Source organism: Vidua chalybeata, chromosome Z (genome assembly GCF_026979565.1).
Source record: "Vidua chalybeata isolate OUT-0048 chromosome Z, bVidCha1 merged haplotype, whole genome shotgun sequence".
In the NCBI taxonomy this organism is placed as follows: Eukaryota; Metazoa; Chordata; class Aves; order Passeriformes; family Viduidae; genus Vidua; species Vidua chalybeata.
In genome coordinates this window covers 51,230,149-51,252,137 of record NC_071570.1, presented here as the reverse complement: position 1 = coordinate 51,252,137, position 21,989 = coordinate 51,230,149, and the positions used below count along the sequence as shown (strand labels likewise).

Here is a 21,989-nt window from a genome sequence, read left to right as displayed (position 1 = left end):
GCTTAACATTAGGTTACATAAAAGGTTATCATTATATGATAAATGTTACCTCTGCTGCCTTTAAATATGTAGAAGCACTTAAACTAAACTAAACAGCTATCTTAAGTGGCACACTGGAATTCAGTTATGTTGCTTTGTTGAGACCAGGGTCTCCTACCTATTGTACAAGCACAATTAACTTACCCAGTAGTTTTGCAATTTGTATTGACATACATCTGCATTAGTCAAAAGCATGTAAGAGTTAACACAGACTCCAAAATATCTAGGCACAATGACTCATTCCTGACAGATTCACTGGTTAGCAAGTGAAGATAAAGTGACGTTCATGACCCACTTATCAGATGCTGTTGTCAGTGGGATTCTCACATGAAGAGAGACTCTTGTTCAGCACCCTTTAGAAACTTCAATACTACCAACATTTATTTACCTTCAGTAAAAGAACAGAAGTGCAATCAGCTATTTTAATTCTTACTGATAACAATTGAAATGGTTTTCTGCTACTACAGAAAGCAGATATCACTTCAGCTGCTAATGCTGCCTCAACAGAAAGTTCTGCCCATGAAGCACATGCTTGGGGATGACCATCAGGAACCTTCGAAACACATCAGATTTCTCCATTATTCACAAGTAAATCCCTAGCTAAAAATCAATAAAATAATCAGGACTTGGACTTCAAACTGCTCACATGAAATTAGTAAATGAACTTCAGGGTGCCTCCTTCCCCTCAAAGAGGTTTTCCAGAGAAAAAAAAACAAGGAAGGCCTTCAAGTTCAACTCCTCTCAAACCTGAAGTGTGCAGGCAGCTTCAAGGAAACAAGGCACTTTCACCTCTAGAGGGAGGTCTGCCTGCCCATGGCAGGGAGTTTGGAATGAGATGCTTATTAAGGTACCATTGAAATGAAACCATTCTGTGATTCTATGATAATGCAAGTGCACTTTAGTGTTGCAGATGTGATCACGGAGAGAGTACTGAATAACAGGGTGGGAGATAACTTGGTTTAAATTCATTGGATGCTAATGAGTATTTGAGTCAAGATGACAGTGGCTGGCCATGATCTCTCCATATTGTAACACATGGCACTGGCAACCCAGTGATCCTGGTAGGAATAACTCTGAGGACAGGACTGTGGTTTCTAACTGGGCACAGCTGCAGAGATCATACTTCACACACGGCCCCAGTGGATGCCCTTCAGAGCAAACAAGTTGATCTCTGTCCCAGTGGTCCATGAGCTGTGGTTACTTCCTCGCTGTTGTTGGTCTTGCCCACCATGACAAGTGACCACGAAGTGAAACGCAGTCTTTGACATCGAGCTTGCAGGATGGTACCACTCCAAGCCAAGGATAGGACCTGGATTGGCCCACGTGCGTCGCCACCAAACTCTACTGTGTTTGCAAACGAACAGGCACAGAGTGGTGCCATTACAGACCTTGGTGATACTGCAACTGTAGAAGTGTATTTCAACTTCTATGCTACCCTAACCTTATCATTTAAAGATACTCACCAAGTAACTAGCACTGATGACAGTTCATTTAACAAGGACAAAAAAAATTATTACATTTTAACAGAGGAATTAAACCAATAAAAATCTGAAATTCATGCCATATGTCTTCCTTCACAGAACCTGGTAACAATCCCCATTCTGAATTTAGAAGGAAAAGAAAAATTTGCTTTTCAAAACTCTCTGAAGTAAACCTGAAAATGAGTAATAGCAGGACTAAAAGTCAAGAGCTTTCCCCTAAGCAACTACAAACACAAAGTTATCTTGCTCCAGGCTACTTAAATCAGAAGTATTGCTCCCAATGCAGTTACAAGGTCAGACACCATACTTCTCAATCTCACTTATAATACTAAAACATTTTGGAACAAGACTGATGCAGCATTTTTGCTAGCAGTTGAAAGTGTATCTCAAAGCTGAGAAGCTGCTCTCTGATAAAGTAGAAAAACGATCTCCAATAATTTCTGGAGATCTCTGCTACTGAGAATGTAATTTAAATTCAGGATCCTTCTGAGGCATCACTTCATGCTATATAGAAAATATCACACCCTGAAACAAGAGGTCTACAATTAAGTTCAGCTCCATTCCCAGGTATGGAGTCTTTTGAAACTGTGTAGCAGCAACACCATTAGCATTTATAACACTCAAAGTAACTGAAATTAAATGCAAATAAATATGCTTAATTTTGGGGTATATAATTTAAAAAAATTATTAATATAAGTTCATTCTGACCAGCATTGGTTCCTTCTGCCTTTATTCCATTACTGAAGAGAATTGCAGAATACCATCTGAGAGTTTGCTGCTTGGAAAAACGAAAAGATAAAGAAAACTCCAAAACCAACATACTTGTTATTTTGTCCCTAACAAGCTTGCAGGATTCTATCTCCCCAATGCTGCCAAAAAGACTCTTCAGTTCCTCCTGTGTCATGCTTTGTGGAAGGTAGTTGACTATTAGATTGGTCTTGCTGTCTTCTGTGCTCCCAGTATCAACTGGTGATGAGCAATTGTTTATGGTGGCTGAACCATGGGCTGTGTTATTACAAGTTGGTCCATTAGACAGTTGTGTTTCCATGGCAGCAATTACCTGCTGAAAAGAACAGAAAACAAAAACCATCAAAATTCATATTTCAATATCTAGTAGGAAAGTCCAAACAACAACCTCAAAGACCTATCAACTATGCAGAAATGGTACTGCCAAGGCCACATACTGCCTCTACATGCAAGAAAAAACCTAAACAAGTAGAGAAGGGTATTAAACTGTTAGTCAAGACAATACTTCAACAAATAAACTGTATCTTCTACAAGCCCACTAAATGAAATCAGCACTCAAAGCTTAGTTTCCATTCTCTGCCATTCCTCCAATTTAGGGGAATTACAGCCTTTCTCTTACAGAAGCTACCAAACAAAACTGGCTTTTTGCAAGAGTAATCATTTCTGTCAACTTACAACTGGTTGCTGATATAACATGAAATGCAGTTTTTAATGAAGTAGCATTTGAATATTTTCAGAAAGAGGTGGGCATTAACTGTATCCAAAGAATACTTCTCATAAGAAATAGCAGAGATCAAGATTAGTATTTTAAATAGATATGTAGAGGATATATGAATGTGCTGGGATGGAAAATATACTCTTCTTTGACAACATCTATGTCAAACTTTTTTCACCACAGGTTGGAATCAGGTTTCTAGACACTTTTATTTGACGAAACTGACAATTTCTTGTTATTATTTCTTCCCTTGCCTGAACTCTGAGAACAGTTAAATCTGAATCTTTAGCTTAATGTACTTCTGGACCACTCCAGAACTACTCTGTGTCTGGGAGATCGCAGAACAGATCCTCCTAGAACCTGTGCTAAGGCAGATGGAGAACAGGAAGTGATCTGAGACAGCCAACATGGCTTCACCAAGGCCAAGTCCTGTCTGACCAACTAAGTGGCCTTTCTGTGATGAAGTAACTCCATCAGTGGACAAGGGAAGGGCTACAGATGTTATCTATCTAGACTTATGTAAAGCCTTTGACACAATACCCTACGACATCATTATCTCTAAAATGGAGAGTATTTATGGGTGGATTAATAGATGAGTAAGAAAGGGATTGGATGGTTGCATCCAGAGGTGGTGGTCAATAGCTCAGTCTTGACAGACATCATGACAAGTCTTGTCCCTTGGGGTCCATACTGGGACCAGGGCTATTTAATGTCTTCACTAATAACACAGACAAGTGGATCAAGAGCACCCTCTGCAAGTTTGCCAATGACCCCAAGGTAAAGGGTGCTGCTGACATTACTGAAATGTAGGATGTCATCCAGGGGGACCTGGACAGGCTTGAGAAGTGGGACCATGGAAATCTCATGATGTTTAAAAAGACCATGTTCAAGGTGCTGCACCTGGGTCAGGACAACCCCCATTATCAGCACAGGTTGTGGGATGAACAACTGAGAGCAGCCCTGTAAGAAAGCCTTGGGGGTGCTGATGGGTGGGAGGCTGGACATGACCCAGCCATGAGCACTCCCAGCCCAGAAAGCCAAACGTGTCCTAGGCTGCATCCAAAGCAGTCTGGGCAGCAGGGGAGGGAGGGGATTCTGCCCCTCTGCTCTGCTCTGGTGAAAGCCCACCTGGAACCCTGCATCCAGCTCTGGGGGCCCAGCACAAGAAGTTGGAGTGAGTCCAGAGGAGGGCCTGGATTAGAGGGATGGAGCACGTCTGCTGTGACAAAATGCTGGGAGAATCAGGTTTGTTCAGCCTAGAAAAGAAATTACTTTGGGGTAGCCTAATTGTGGCCTTTTAGTAGCTGAAGGGATTTTACAAGAAAGACAGAAAGAGACAGTTTTGAAGAGCATGTAGTGACAGGACAAAGAGGAATGTCTTCAAATTGAAACACAGTAGATTTAGATTACCTATTAGGAAGATATTCCTTACTGTGCAGGTGGTAAGGCCCTTGCCCAGAGATGCTGTGGATGCCCCATCCCTCGAAATGTTCAAGGTGAGGTGGGATGGATCTTAGAGCAACCTAATCTAGTGGAAGATGTCCCTGCTCATGGCAAGTGGATTAGAGACAATCTCCAAACTACTTTCAGCTCAAACCAGTCTGATTCTACTGTGTCTCACCCCAAAGTCACTGACTGTATGACTGCAAGATGCAACAGAAATAATTAGGAAGAGCCTGCTTGTACATAAGCACTTGTCCACAGGCTGCCACATCTACAAAAGGCACATTGCCCCCTCAGTCAGTGACTGAATGGTAACAGCTGGTAAATACAATGGGTTTTTAATGATATCTTAATATCTAAGATTTGGACAGCCTATCCCTATTTGAGACCAACTGTTTAGGACAACATGCAAGAGAAAATTATGTATGTTAATTCTCCAGTAATACATATTTCAATACAAGAAGTTCACTAAAGAAATCCATCAATCACTGAAATTTAACCTCATAATTAAACTGCTAAGAGGAGCTCTACCAAAAAAGTCTCTTGTAAAATCATAGAGAAGCATCAGGACCTCTGAAGGGTCTGTCCTAACAGTCCTGTTTAAAGCACCATATGCAATCAGTGCATATACCAACAGCTGATGAGGTCAGCTGTGTTCAGGGACTGCTGAATAACTGAATTTCCTAATGATACAAGAGGGGATAAGTTGAGTTTCTTACTAGAAGTCCAACTTTGACATTCCTGGAAACAGATTTCTATGTTTTGTGTTCTGCATACAGAAGTATTTTCGAAGAGGTTACTTCAGCACAATGCAAAAAAATGGATACATCTATTAGGAGCACTCATTAGAAAAGTGTGATCTAGTTTTCCTGAAGCGCTGCAACTAGAACAACATTTTCTTCCCTTGTGACAAACTCCAAGGAGTAACCTGCTTCTGACACTGATGGAACAAGTCCACTGAAAAGATGATAAAGTAGATTATCCCAATTAAGATAAATTACTTTTCAAAACACTAGCATACCTGTTAAAGATAGTAGTTACAAATGCTGTGGTCTGAGGCTCTGCATGATGGCCTTTTTCCTTTTTTTGTGTTTTATTCTCAAATTTGAAGTGTTCGTTGATCAAAATTAGCAGGATTTAGCAAGGACAGCAAACAATTCTCTCTTAATTGCACATTTATTTTCATGTTCAGGTGGCAAGTATGGGATCCTAAGCCAACATTCAAGTGAACAGCTGCAGTAGCCTGTGTGTGCTGAAAATTACAGCATCTCTCAACTACAGAACCATCTGCTCTGAATGAAGTGATACTAATGTTTTACGAATAATGCATACCCCACTAATAGGCTAAAAAGAACTGTTCATAAAAGACAAAGCACTGAATATTTTTCACTCAGAAAAATAGTCTGAGATAAATTTACAGTTTAAAAAAATCTTAGCATAGACTGGCAAATATAATTTTAAAATACTAAATAATTTTAAATAAAAACACAACTATATAGGTTTTCAAAGTTACTGCAATTTAGTATTCAGACCATACCAAAACCATTTTAGTACAATACTCCTCTTCAATTATCCACTGTGTACTTTCAATTAGTACTAAAATCTATTTGACATTAGAGGAAAGGCAAGTCACTGCAGTGTAATTTCTATAGGAGATCACTATTTTACAGAAAAAGTTATATGTCTTGTTATGCCAGTGTGCTCTGGGCTCTCACAGAATAGGAACACAACCTACAGCCTATAATGAAACATATGTGAGTTAGCATTCCAAATGGAAGGTTAAAAGACTTTGGTATGGCCTCAGCACTATTAACATGTAAAAAAGTAGCCTACAGAATTTAAGAAAAGTCCCACAGACCCCAGTCCAAGGCTCTGCTGCCCACGAACCACTTCTAAGCAGAGAAGCCACATCACACAGTCTGACTGCCATGTTAGTTTGGAGTTGCCGTCTGCAATATGGACACAAAAAGTACTGTATGTTAGATTAACAAGATAATGCAACAAATCAGTTTGTACAAATTTACAGTAATTGCATTTATATTCCCAGCACGTCCATGCAGTGAGGCTTAATTGGATTTGAGGCAATTCCAATCTAATCTTAACAAATTCAGGTGTAAAATTATTCTTCTTATGTGAAGTAAGATGCTTATTTTTAAGGAGACTTAAAAGATAATGCAGTCTAGTTACCCCTGCATCTACCCTGGACACTACCTTCAATACCACACTAAGCCTAAAAGAAACTATATCACAAAACAAATTTTTTAAATCTTCAAGACTGAAGAGGAAAGAAAGAAATTACAGTGAGTTAATTTTCCATCAGCACATAAGATGATCATGCACTACAGCTCCCTTTACAAGTCTTTCCCAGCCCACAGGAAATAGACACAAAGATGACAAAGTACTATGTTAGAATTAACTCCTTTCTTAAAATGCTAGGTTTTAAAAATTAGTTAAATGAAAATCTTGCGCAGATGGCATTCACTAAGCTTCCTTGCAACAGCTGTTTAAAAGTACCACTGCACATACAAGTGGCAGTAGAGTCAAGGATTTATCAAGTGTAGTAACTGGAACAAAACATGCAAGTGATTTTCATGGGCGTATTTTGGTAATCAAGAAGACTGTTCTTTGTTTAACTAAAACATCACTGAAAATCCAATTAGAATTACATTAAATAATGCTAGGAGAATAACACAAATGCTAATAGACCATTTGCAGATGATGACAGGTAGTCCAGATGTGAAATACAACCACAACAGGAACAAACAGAAAGGCTCCTGGCCACTGCCACAGCTTGAGATTGCTCTTAGTAAAGGCATCCTTCTTGACCACAATTAGCAGATGAGGTAAATCTAAACTTGAAAAAAGAAGACTTAGGTTCCAGAAGGCTGCTACATTCAGGGTTTATAAAGATGTACTTCAAAACTTTTTCTGTTTTAAAATGGTGCAAGTTACTCTTCATGTCAGTTTGCTACCAAAATCCATATGCTTAGCTGACTTCATGTCTGGTCCTTATTTCTAACTTAGGTTAATTACGACCTTCAATCACCTTTTTATGCAAAACACTGAGGCTTTGGTATCAAGTGCAAGTTTGCATGCCATTCTTTGTGGTCTCAACCCAAAACTAGCACTAATAACTTCTCAAACTCTCCATTGTTCATAGGCAAATATTTTTGATGAACTGCTTATTACATAAATAAAATCTGGAGCTCTCAGCTGACTTCTTTCAAGTCCAGACAAGCCTTATTAAGAAGACTGCTTTCAAATAGCAGTCTCCAACATTCTTGTCCTACAGAGACTATAGTGATGTGCACAAGATGATGTATTTGGATCTCTATGGCTCTCAGCAAAGCAGTGTGACCCCACGGATTATTTGCTTCCTGTGAACCACAGGCTGTAGATAGAAAACTTCAATAGAAAGCTTACTTGCTTGTACAGGACTTCAGTGTACTAACTGGAGACTTCACTGTTCTCTTAAGCACTGCAGCATTTCTCAAAAAAAAAGCCGAGAGCACCTGTCAGTTGAAGTATTTCCAGCTTGCATAACACACTTCTCTTCACTGAAGCATTCTATACAGTACTTGCAATCAGTGTGCAAGTTAGTTCTCTGACTAAAAAAACCATTATGTCTCAAAAACCTATTTTGCTCTACCAGTTCTTCTACCATTTTTATTACTTTCAAGGCTGTACAGACTGCTCTCTTACATCTAGTTTGGAAAACTGGCATTTCTTAGCATTTTATTTACACTTCTAGCTGACCTAAAAGAAGTATTAAATATGGCTAATTACATTCTAGAAAAAAAAAAAAGAGTAAGCCTTCTGAAATGAGTTTTCAGCTTTAACACTGTACTAAACCAGCAGATTAACACAGAATTTGAGCTGTGAGTTTTCTTCTGCCTTCCCCCAAAACATTTTTAAAATACTGAACTACTGGAGAATCCCCAGTACCATTAAAAAAAGCTAATTCAGTTTTTGACTATTAGCCTCAGAGACAGTATTACACTTCAGGTCATTAAAATAGCTTAGAAGTTACTGCAATCAAAACCTATAAAACCATTATGTTCAGGAAATAGTGTTCTATACCTTCTAAGGAAAAGTTTGTCTTAAAATACATTCAGATTAAGAGTAGAACAATAAGGTCAAGTAGACTGAGTAAATCTGCTCTCTTTATAATGGTGAAAGGAAGAAGAATTAAAGACACAGTTGTTCAGTTCAGCAAACGGAGTGGCTCTCTCTAACATGCAGTGCATGGCAGCCATCTATCTTTCAATAAACTTACTTTTACTTCACCAAGCACAGGTAAGATTTTAAACCCAAACACTCTTAAACACTTTTTATGGCATTAACTGAATGCCAGTTTCTAATTAGCTGCAGTTCAAGCAAGTCATGACTAAGGTTCACCTAGCAGAGAAGCAAGTAGGCTTATTTGTTTTTCAAGAGAAAAGACATCAGAAGTTCAAAAGCCATATGGTTTATGCAATTAGTTCTGGTTGCCATAGAACAGTTCCAATTATAACAGCAGATTTTTATAAGAGAGCTTTACAAAATACAGTGGAGCTAGCAAGATGAAAACTGGCTACACAATAGTCACAGTGGCCTACTAACTTTCCTTTCAACGTAGGTATCTTGGTGTGCAATATACTCAACTACTCATGCTCAGCTGAAAATGCAAGCTGAGTCTGGATCCCAGCAGTGCTGAGTTAGAACCAAGGACGTAACAAAACAGATAAGCCTTCAACCACCTCACATGCATATAGATGCTAAAGAGAAACGTTTAGTGCATTAGACTTCTGACTCAAGTCTTTCTACCACCTGTTGTAGTTCATACTTGTGCATCCTGGTCATCGCTGGGTGGGAAATCATTTCACATAGGTTTTATATATGTAATTTAATTACGTTTATAGACACTGCACAAAAAAAAAAATCACTGCACAGATGCCTGCCACAATTACATTATATACTTCTAAACAGTATTATCACATAAAAGTGATTGCACTCTGAATTTAAGACAGCAGATGTTAAACACATCTGCTTACTTCAATATGTTATCACTGTTTAGAGGCAACCTAAGCTGGACCACGAGATGCCGCCAGCCTCAAAGGTCACAGCTGATACAATGCCCTTGGTAAATTCATAAGAGATGTAAATGTGCTCCTGAAGATTCTCCTCAAGGCTTACATACCAGAAAACCTTCAGAGCATGCTTTAGTATTTTGTGCAATGGAAGCATGCAATAGATAGAACACATCACCACTTTGACAAGCAAATACTACAGATTTTGTTTTCATAATACCAAACTGCAGAACAAGAATCACCTCTGGCTACACACATTGTCCTTCATCTCTTCCAGACAGAAAGGTCTAAACCAGAACTTTGTTCTCTGCTTGTAATGAAGTTGCTCTCTTTCCAGAGGATTTATTCCATCCACTTTGACTTAAAATAGTAATTAATGTATTTTAACAAGGGTATGCTATTTCTTTTCTGTGGAGACTATTGCTAAATACGTTAAATAAAAAAAAAATCATAATTATTTGAGAGCTCACTGAAAGATAACACCTGGCACAATACAGATGCTGAATTTTGCTTTAAAAAGCACAACTCAACAGAAAAAATTTTTTTTAGTTATTAAAATTTTAAGTGCAGAGTTATTGATGCTTGGAATAGATGCAATTCTTCATGCTTTCTCTTTAGTGATTTTTATCTTTACTGGAGTGTTAATTTGAAGGACTCCTTTTTTTCAAATGGTCTAGTATCTTAGAAGCATAAACAAAAGCACAATACTAATTTTTGCACACTCAAAATAGCTGTACAATAAGAGATGACAGAGACTGTTCAATCTAGCATGTGCAAAAACTATTACATAGCTTGCTTGAACATCCCAAAGTCCTTTATGGGTAAGCGCACACAAAGGGCAGAGGCATGTCTTTAATTAACAACTTTGCCTGTCAGAACAAAACACTACTCACTCTTAGTTTCCCTATAAGAAGGATAGCTGTCAATGAGAGCTTAATGATTGTTGTGAAATCTACATATTAACAGCATGTCTTGTGCTTGGTGAGTCTACACAAACAGGCTAAACGACGCTTGTTTCTTTGTCTCTGTTTTCACTTTTTGTTCAGTAGTATAAACCACCACTTGTCCATTAGCAGCCCTTCCCACCTACACATACATTCATTTGCTGTTCCCTCCATTACATTATTAAAGAATCTGCAGCACAAACTAGATCAGAGTATTGCTTGGTGAGAACTCATGCAGCTCAGGAGAAGAAACCAGAAGAGCACCTGTTGATTTATGCTAAGTTATATGGAGGAACTTTGATGCAATAGATCAAAGACAGAAAACTTCACAGAAAACTTAGAATTTTTCTGATAATAAGGTGGTCTCAAATCTTCAAGTAACTTAAAAAGTTACTAATGTAAATACAGGCAATTAAGACCAGAAAGCATGAGCCCTTTAAAACAACAAAAAACAATTTCTAGCCTCTCAAAAGTGGCAGTTTAGAAGGAGAACCTTTTCACAGACTCTTCAATGAATCACTGAAGAAGTAACACCACTTTACATTTCTACATCTTGGCCTCAAAGTCATGATGAGTTAAAATAAGTGAATAAAATGAAGATGGTTATTAAAAAAAGAAGTCATATAAATTTTAGGGGAAAGGGTTGTAATTCACCCCTGTGACTGCTGCTACAGAAGCTTTCTGCAGAAGAGGCACCCGAAGCACACTTGCCTATTCCAGATAAACAGTGAGAAGACAACTGAAAAACTGCAGACACTTGAACAAGAAACAGCTATTAGTAGAGGCACGGAAGCATTTAATAGTGCTGGTGACCACACTAAAAAGGACAGAAGCAAGAAAGTGCAACTAATGGAAATATTTGTAGGAACACTAAAAATGTATATATAGATGAAAAGAAAATGTCTTCAGTCATATGAAATGCTTTTGGAAATTCTTAACATTTCTCCAAAATACTTAAGGGTATTAGGATACTCTAAACAATGCCCTACTAAAGCTACTATGCATTAGGAATGAACTCAACAAACACTTGCAAGGAGTTCTGGAAAAATAATGCATGTACAACAAGGCAAGAACGTTGCCTGGCTATGGACTAATCTGCAGAAAATAAATGATCTCCTGACTGAAATTACTGATTATCCTATCAGGTGGGGTAAGGGAAGGGAAATACACGGGGTAACTTAAGTTGTCCTAGAATCCATTTTAGAAAGACCAACTCTAACAGTCTTCTCCATTCCATTAAGGGATCAGTTCAAGTGAGACCCCAATAAACAATAACCATTTTTACGTTCCTAATTATTCAGGTCAATTTAGAGACACAACCACTTCTACCAATATAACTAATTTCCTGAGCAAGACCGCATCAACACGCAGTACTAACTAGCTCATATACAAGGAAAAAAACCCCAAAAGTCAGCACAAAATTATACACTTTCCTTGTATTGATCTCCTTCATATAAAAAAGTTCAAAGCCAGCTAATGGAAAATTATTACTTTGGTTATAATTGAAATTTTAACTAAATGTCAAGTTGGGACTGTTTGAACACAGCATTGATGTTCAGAAAGAGTTTCACCAAACGATGAACACAAATGATGAACACAAAATCATAAACAGCTATTCAGATCTCAAATAAATAAGCTGTGAACAATTGCAATACTTAAATAATACTTTAAATAAGACTGACTTCTAACAGGAATTATTTTCCAACTGTACTCTACCAGCCACAAAATCTTGCCAACTATGTTTACTGCTCTTATTTGCTGTCCCAGTCTCCTGTGTTAGCTCTCTTAGCCTTCTAGCGAAATGCTCTTCAAGGTAATACGGCTCTGTCAAAACACATATGTATTCTTTCAGAGGTAACTGCACCTTATTGCAGACATTTCCCTTCAGCCTTGGACATCTGCAGTTCTCTCAAGCCTACTAACACGAGAAAACAGAAGATTCAGTGGGGTGAAAGGAGACAACTTGATGACTCTTCAAATATAGCAACTTGATAGGTTGAAGGGTTTCAAAGTCAACATCCACTTGAACTAGCTAGGATGCCTACTTCAATTTTTCAGCATTTACCTCAGCATTCCAGTTGGGCCATGCAAAACTTTCCCTCCTTCCATACTGCAGTTATATCCTTCTTCCTCACTGCCAAGTTCAAAAGCTGATGTTTACCAACAGAGAGGAACAGGTAGCAAATCAAGTTAGTCTGAATAGGTACACCAATCAAAAAAACACAAGAAAAAGACGCTCTTCTAATCAAGAAAGCATGTGTCACCTTCAAGGCCACACACTATTCCATTTACTCTTTGGTGCATCTTCCTCAAGGACAACACGGTTTTGTCCCTCACGCACTCTACTTTCTTCACTGCAACAGAGAGCCCGATGATGGATGACAGGATTCATCTTCCAGGATAAGGGTGACAAGGTTAGAGGAACAGGTCTCTTGTGCTGGCTTTTCATGGCAGTACTCCTTGCTCAAAGCTCAGTGGTAAACTGGAGAGATGGTTAGGGCCAAAACACGCCCCCCATCACAGACATTCCATCAGAGGGTACACCTCAGCAGATTCCCAGGGCATGAACCCGGTATCTCCACCACAGTCCTCCAAAGTCCTTCAAACTGCAGGATCTCCCTTCAGTAGAGTTTTTGCTCTCTCACAGGGAACTTTTAGCTCAAACACAGATCTACACAAGAGAAAAGTTGCATGACTAAATATCCCTACCCCTTAAACCTTCATGTATATTGCTAGTTAGCACAAAAAAATGACATCCTCAACACCATACAAAGAGGGGGGAAATGCAAGCAGCTCAAAGTCAGAAGTTAGTAATCGCCATGCCTCTCTCTTCCTCTATACCCATCTTTACAAGTACTATCGAAGTGGTATCAGGCTGGACAACAACACAATGCCTACATGCTCAGATGTCTCCATAAACCCAGATCATGAGTGGCCTGACAGACTGACATGTCACAGCATCCCTCTTTCAGCTCCAAAAGTCATGACAAGCAAAGCTTATGTGCAACCCAAAAAGTATTCAAACCAAACTGAAACATGCACCATTATGTACACATAGAATCAAGTCATTTTTACACAGGAAACTGTAATTCTTCCATTGGGGAAACCTTCTGGGGAAGAAGAGATCTTCATAAAGACAACAGCAACAACTAGCAACACAGGGTAAATGCACTGGGATTTGCCAGAATCTGCCTTCCAGGAGATATGACAGCAAACAAGCTACTGGAACAGCCTCGGACATGATGCCCAAAATTGCTTAAATGGTCTAGGATCACATCTTAGAGGTTAAGTATTATTCAAATAATAAATACTTGCTTTCACTGTTTGGTGAAGGGCCTCAAAGTATCATGGAAAGCAAAGAACAGGGACTTGTGGCAACAACTGACTCGACCTGTCTTTTAAATTTTTTTTTCCCACAGCTGGGCCTGAGGGGTTGGAAGAACAGAAGAACTGCTCAAACTGAAACATTTCCAGTCACCATACTCTGCTCCTTTCAGTCAAGATAAGAAGATTTGTAAATTACAGTTACAAGGCTTCTATTTTATGACTCCTTTAAAAAAGATTCCAAATCAGCAAGAGTGAAGACATCAACAAGCCATTCTTGTTAACAACCTATAGTGAACTAACATGAAAACACATGGCCAAGGCCAGTTTGCTCTCAAAATCTACTATGGATAAAGGCTGACTATTCAGTCTCCAAGAAGTGTTAGTGGTCTCAAGTCAATAATCTTTCAGTTACAGAGCCAAGCTTAACTGGAGCTACGATTTATCCCATTCTGCCCCACCTGTACTAGGTAGTCACTGGAGTAGGTTCTTTGAAAGCAGTACAAAAGCTTCCTATACCAGATGAACAGAACTTTTATTTCTTAATCCTGATATACCATGAGTAATGAATAATGCAATACAGATATAACATGACAGACCCATATGCTGTGCTGTCTTGTGTGCAGAAATCTTTATTTCTATAATCAAACTAAAAATGCAGAGCAATGAATATTTAAAAGATTTGCTAGTTTAAAATACTCTTGCTTTCAGTCACCACAGAAACCTTGCCCAGGTCTTACAGTTTCTGACCTCTGGGGAAGGGAATTCTTGCACAAACATGAATTCAAGAACAGAGAAGCAAAAATGTCAGAACCCTTGCTAAAACTCTCAATAATTCAATACATCGTCATTAATACTGGTAATCAGATTTTCCTATTATTCTGTTCATAAATATGAAGTTTCTGGGACTACTTGGCTTCCACATGCTCCAGTTCTTTCTTCTAACCTTTTCCTCATGGCAAATTGTATCTAGTTTGTCCCCCACTCCCAGTTTTCTCCAGTAGTCCAAGTACCATTAAACTATGTATCACTAAATTGCCTTAATACACCTTCGCTCCTTACATGGACTAACCCACATATTTTGACTCTCATGCTTTATAGTTTAATGTATTATTCTATGCTGTGTCTTAGACCCAAACCTATTAAAACTACAATTTGATATATTTGTAGTTGACATTTCTATCATCTGTGTCTTAACATTATATATACATATTTCTGAAATATAAATTTTGCAACAACAAAATCTAGATTAAGCCATTTTCTTTCCAATTAGTTTCAAAAAGATTATTTCACTTAGATATTTATTGCTGCATAAAAAATCCTGAGGTAATACCCCCTTCAACATAAAACTAATTATATGCCTAATTCAATAGCAAGAGAAACATAGCCACAGAAGTATGCCACTATAACAGAGCTTCCAAATACTTGAAATCGTTATCTTTGACAATTTATTTTATTGCCCTGTGCACATCTTCAAGTTTCAATATCAAAGGAAAATGAAAAGAGTTATTTGTGAAAGAGATGGTAAGAAGTCTTATAAGATAGCATGACAGCATAAATGAAGTCAGACCAACAGCACACAGTTCTGAATAAACTTGCCCTCTATCAATGCATATCAAGTTCAACAAAGTTGTCCATGGCCCAAAAATCTTGCTGTAGTACACACTGGAGTACAAAGAAAAAGCATGGAAAGGGACACATACACAACAGTAAACCAAAAAATTATTTTGAGAACATCAACAGCTGAAAAATAGGATACTGATGCCATCTGACTTAGAATATGCTTGCCTTCTATATGGGCTAACCTGCATATTTTTACTATCTCACTATCTACTATTTCACTACAGAAATGCACTAAATCTGAGGCACTGCAGAAAGCCTTCTGCTTTCACACAGAACTCAAGTTTGAAATAAGAAAGTTAAGTCTTAGTTTATCTCTAGCATCCTTTATAAGAGACCAGTCAAATCACATTATTTGTCATGGCACCCAAAGGCTGACTTCTCAAGTCTTTAAGAATATCTCAAAATAAACTAGATGTATTTTATACTGCAACATAGCTCTAATATGGAGAGAAGAACCCAAGTTTGGACATTTTAGCCTTTGTTTCATAATGAAGCTGACTTCCAAAACAGGGAAGTTTCACTTCCATGAGCTGAACATTATGCATGGGCAGAGAACTGGCTGTCTTGTGCACAGGAATCAGTAAGTTAATGAAGATTGTTTCAGAAACAGTATGTATCTTCCCTCCTTGCACTTTATCTTGCAAAAAAGATGACAGTGATTTATACTGCATCACCTAAACTACAGAGTAATTACATCTATACTTCACCAGGAAAATCAAGAATGTGTTTTACTACAGCAGAAAAAAAAAACCCCAAACATCAAAAGTAAGCACTGATGACATGCTGACAAAAACTCAACAAGCATCAGTGCTTTGGAGGAATCTGAACAAAGGGTTATAGTCAGTATTAAAAATCTTGTTGGTATCAGGCATGGGGAATCACTGTATTACCTCATATACTCCCATTAAATATACACTGAAGTCCAAAACAATTAAAAAAACTAAACTACGTAAGTAGTGTAACTTTTTTCATGTTTGTCAGAGTTGAACTCCCTTAGATGCCATTGTCAAAAAAATGCCATCCAATTACCCTAGAACAGATTCTTCACATTATAAAAGAAGCAGATGAGTTTGAAGAAATCTGTCAGCACATTCTAGCTCTAAAACAATGTGGGTCAGGAAGAAAAGTATTTAATTCACAATATTCAACTGGACAGACTTAATTTAAGCTTTTCTGCCGACAATTCAGGTGTAGGTATTTAAAAGAACAGCGTAACTAAGAACATAAAAACATAGGCATAAGAATCACCCACTTCTGGAAATGAAGTTGTAGTCAGGATAAGCAAAATTTGAAAGGATTTAGTTAATATAGTGCTGTATTGTCTAACAGCAATAAGGCTAGGACTTTTCCTTCTTCAAACTGCAGGTAACTACTTTCCACAAATTTCCTAAACAAAAACCAGCACCTCTAAGTCCAGCAGCCCTGGTATTAAAAACTCACACATCTCTGACTCAAAGATCAAAACTGTGTTTGATTGTCCCATTATACAGACACAATATTAAAGAAGACATGATTGTTAGGCTGTTTTTAAACCAACAAGTCAAACAGGATTTTTATCTACTTAATTCAGTCTGCAGACATTTTATACTATTCTATATTAAATGTAGCTTTCAGTCAATGTTTAACTTTTAGCCTGCAAAAGTTTATTCTTTGTTTTGATTTTGGGTAAAATACTAGAAGAGTAAGTTCCTAGAAGCATCAATACAGAAAAAAGGAATTTAAGCTTTCCTTACTGCATAAATACTGTACACAATGCACAGTCACACGTAACCTGCAAGTCAGTTCTGCAAAACTGTTTCTCAGATAAAAGATGTCCAAGTGCCCAGATTTTGCTGAATTACAGTGCTTTTACTCAATGAAGACAGGAGTAGCTGCCTAAGGCTAACTGCAGCTGCACCTGCAGTGAATTATTTCAATTTCTCCTGAAGAAGCCACAGCCCATAACTTGAACAGGTGCTCTTCACTGGGTTAAGAACTGTCCGGATGGCCTGGCCCAGAGAGGGCAAAGGAGTTGGTAAAGGGTCTGGAGAGTTAAGTTTTATGAGGAGTGGATGAAGGAGTTCTGGTTTATTCTGGAGAAAAGGAGGCTGAAGGGAGACCTTACCACTCTCCATAACTACCTGTAAAGTGACTGTACCCAGGTGGGGGTCAGCCTCTTCTTCCAGGCAACCAGCAAAAGGACAAGAGAAAATGGCCTTAATTTGGGTCAGAAGAAGGTTCAGGTGGGACATCAGGAAGAAATGCTTCACTGAAAGGATTGTTATACATTGGAATGGGCTGCCCAGGGAGGTGGTGGAGTTCATGACAGCTGCAAGTGCTCAAAAAATGACTGGATATGGCACTCAGTGCTACAGTTTAGCTGACATGGTCATGTCTGGTCAAAGGTTGGACTCAATAACCTTGGAGTTCTTTTCCAACCTTAACAATTCTAAGAATTTGTAGAAAAGAAATATTCAAATAACACTGGTTTTAATCTTGTGACTGCCAAAGTTCATTTAACCATACCAAAGCTCTGGAGCCTGATGTTGAAAAAACTTCTAAGACATCAGTGTGTGGAAAGGTTGAAAAAGTTAAAGTCACGAAGTCTAATGGCACTTTATCTAAGATCTATGACACTGGAAGAGTCAAGGACAAAGGGAAGCTAAGAGTGGGATACCACACAAGTAAAAAAGAGCAGCATTCTGACACTGAGGACCTGCCATCAAGCATGACTTGACTGACAATGAAAACAGCTTTTAATATAGTAATTCTTCCCCATTTGCAAAAAAATAGACTATTGGTAACTTCTCTCCCAAACTTACTGTAAATTCAAAGAAGAAAAACACCAGAGACTACATATACTAATTATAACCTCTGCCACAGAAGCGTGTACAACATCAGAGTTTGCTTTCTTAACTACACATTTTGAAAGAACATGCAACTGCTCTATAAGAATTATTTTGTTTACAACAGCTTACTGAAAAATGGATTCAACATAAGCAATTATCAAATATTCTGTTATTTGTCTCAGCTACGTCTAAACTCCCTGCAGAACAAGGCAGGAAGAACTGCTGAAACAGGGTTTGGCATGCATGTCTCTGAATAACCTTCACTGAACCTACAAAATCTCAGTAGGTTGCTAGAAGGTTAAACAGCTGTAAGAGAAAGGCTTGAAACAAATACAGCCAAGTGCTAGTCTTAATTTGCTGCATTTTTCACTAGTGTAACTTCAATTTATTTATTCAGTTTGTTTTTAACAGAGATCTAAAATGCACTCCCACAGAGAGAACACGGAATACTGCTGTAACCATCCCTATTAAATTCAGAGAAAATAACTCCCTTTTCTTCAACATGTTTGGACAACAACAGCAGCTCTCATTTAAAGCCATATGACAATTTCCCTTAGATAACAGTTAAAAATGTTTAGGCACAGAAAGTGCTTAAACACAGAAAGGTTCTCATCTAGCAGAGGCTATCCTCACAATAAAGACATCCCATATGGCAACTATTTTTAGATTGTTAAGTATCAGAGGTTAGACAAATCACATGATTGTCTCCAAACTACCAGTTCCTCAGCTGATTTTTATCTCTCACATAAAGAAAAAGCAATTTGGGATAATTTTTAGAACTAACTACTTCAAATTTGAAAATTGTGACACCTTCTGGGTTTGTTTAGCTTCCATAACTACTTATTCTTTCCAGTAAGGGCCCAAAAAGAAAGCAAGCCTGTAACTTTTGACAAAATTACCTAGAACATTCAAAGCAGATCAGCTGAGTTTACTTAACCTGGCTCTAATTCACTGCAGCTGCATCTAATGAACCACAAAGAAAAGCTTATTACTGCAGTAAAGGACAGAGCTCAGTGGCTGAACACCCTCCAAGTTTCCAGCATCCTTCAGTTGGCTGTGCTCAGCATCAGCTACTGAATGAACTGTGTAGTGTAGATAAGCATACAAAGCCAACAGACAACACCACCTCCCCTGCCTTTGTAATTTCTAGGATGTATTATCAAGAGGCTATCAGGTAGGGTATGCGACCAGATATGTTTAAACAGTTGGCTGCTAACAGAGATTGAATGCATTCATTGATCCTTGAAGTACTCACCTGCTTTAAACACTGAACAAGAGTTATAGAGTTCTTGTAATGATAACTCATACACAGACTTTGACATAGGAGTATGCAATCTCCCACATGGGAGACAGGAGAACACCCTGAGCTGCCTGAAAGATCTTCAATCTCAATCTTTACAACTAGTGACTATGGGTGATCTAAAAACCTCAGGTCTTACTGCAACTTGGTTAAACAACAGTTAAAAACTGACCCATACATTACCTCTACATACTCACACAAAAATAATTTAGGGATTCCCACAAAGAATTATATCAAGGTTTTATTTAAAATGAGCAAACATGTACAGTGCACAGGAAGTCTCAGTGACAGATGACTAAAACCAAGCTTAGTTCTCTAAAATATTGTCAGTTCTCCCCACTGGGAATTTGGCCTTTGATATACTAGTATGTTTAAGCTCATATTTTAAGACTGTGGTTCCATAAGGAACTTCATCCATATCCTTCTCCAAAATTTCATGTGTACTTTTCCATGAGCAAGTTTTCTAGTCTCAAACAGAACAGTATGTAAAATAAATAAATCAAAAAGCATAATGAGTAAACTGAAGTACTAAATATTAAGTTAAATGCATTTGCTTCCCCTTCTTCCTCTTATGTCAGAAAGGAGAGAGGGAAGTAAGGGATGTAGTGCAAGAGAAGCCTCAAAAGCTACTCAATGTTTTCAGCTTTGACTAAGATTCATACCAGGTGCTTCAAAAAGCATGTCTAAGAAAAAAAAAAAAAAACAATTAGTAAGATTAAAGGTCTCCCTTCCAATTCTGGTAACAGAAAAGTGACACACCGAAAACAAGAAACTTTACCAATTTACTCAAAAGCTGCATTCCTATTTCACAGAAGTATGCAGAACACATATAAAGATTCCCAAACACACAGGGGCAACAATGACAGAGAAAAAGCATTTTGTTCCAGGAAGTTAATAAATGACTTTTTTTTGTTTGTTTGTGCAACAGTACAGAGAGTGTTGAGCTTTCCACTTCGTTTATCAAAGAAAATGTACAATTAAGTCAACATTCTTAAGTAAACCCTTCAGAAGGAAGGCAGGTAAACCTCAAGAAGAGGTAAATTAACCACACATCAAGTTCTAACACAAAGCAGCAGTACTTTAAACAGCCTTCCCGAGGAAGAAACACTAACAGAGATCTTGGAAGTATCTTAGTATGCCCAAGCACTACAGGCTAAATTAGAAAGAATGCTTCCCCCAGAATTTCTCTTGTATTTCTCTCCCCCTTTAATTTTTTCACACACTACTAAAAACAATTCATCAAAAATTTCAGAAAAGACATAAATGCTCAGTGACATAAATGCTCATAAATGCACAGGTGATTTACAACACAGGTACCAACTATTTGTCCCCCTACCACTCCCACAGGGTCCTAAAATCAACAGAAGTGTCAAGTGAGAAAGAGTGTCTGAATAGTAACTCAAAAACTAATATAAAATGGTAGAGGAAGAAAAAAAATGCACAAAAATAATTCTTATTCCCAGTACTTTAAAAAACAGTAAGTGGTACAGTCTCCCAAGTGTCACATCAGTCTGTTACATTCTATTTTGCTTATGCAAAATACAGACTGTTATATTTCTCTACAGCATCCACTACAGTAAGTGGATTAGCTATACAGAGTAATATTACTAGCAAGGCTCTTCTCTGAGGCACTAAAAAGAGGTATAACTCTTAAGGTGAATTTCTGCATTTATTAAGACAAGACACAGAAAAGAAGCAGCAGGAATCTTTCAAAAGAATTAAGAAAGCAGTAAGTGGTAGATGTAATTTAGCTGGCAGAAAGAGTGCACTTGAAAAGCAAGTGGAGAAAAGTGGCATCAATTGTTTTGCAAGCCCATCACAACTGGATTACCTGATCCAGAATAAACTGTGCCAGTCTAAACTGATCTAGCAGATTCTGTTCACCTCAGGGAGCAATCTGCTTCTGGGACTGCTTGTTCCTACTGGTTTTTAGCCAAGTGTTTGTGATTCAATGATTGAACAGCATGTAACCATGGGATCTTGGGAGTTCATTAGGGAGGTAAACACTCTGATTACCACCTCCATGAAACAAACTTCTTCACCCAATGAAGCTGTGTCCCCCAAACACTCATGCTGCACAAGACTACAAACCAGAAAGAATATGAGTGAAGTTTTTCTAGCAAAACACAGGTGCTCCTGAAAGCTTAAAAATAAAGGAACTGAAGCCTCGACAACTTAGCATTTTTATTATAAATATTTATGGGATACATGGAGGAGAAGAGGAGGACATCTCAAATAAAAATTGACATAAAATGTTAAAGCGCATCAATACAAACCAAGTAATAACAAGAAGAAATCAATAAAAGCTTCATCAGGTGAGCTCAAGGTTGCTGGAAGCCCTCTACTACACAAAATCTTGACTTCTAAACCTTTCATATTTGAAAACTTCATTTATGTTTTTCAAAAAAGCTATCAGCTGTCAAGCCTTACAACCTGCCCTAACTGGGTGTGTCTCAACAGCTTGGAGGAAATGGCT

General features: G+C 38.0%; 1 protein-coding gene across 14 annotated transcripts in view; it reads right to left on the bottom strand.

Annotated features, from left to right (window-relative positions):
* Positions 1–21,989, bottom strand: part of ELAVL2 (ELAV like RNA binding protein 2) — a 103,251-nt gene that overhangs the window by 55,568 nt on the left and 25,694 nt on the right. For 9 of the 14 annotated variants that reach the window (XM_053932411.1, XM_053932415.1, XM_053932402.1 and 6 more), the window contains exons 2-3: positions 6,284–6,374; positions 2,343–2,583 (exon numbers count right to left, since the gene is read on the bottom strand). In XM_053932411.1, coding sequence (XP_053788386.1) covers positions 2,343–2,583; positions 6,284–6,355 — 313 coding nt within the window. In that variant the 5' untranslated portion in view covers positions 6,356–6,374. The remainder of the gene's footprint in view (positions 1–2,342; positions 2,584–6,283; positions 6,375–21,989) is intronic. The other 5 variants (XM_053932408.1, XM_053932410.1, XM_053932409.1 and 2 more) reach the window with 2 other exon arrangements.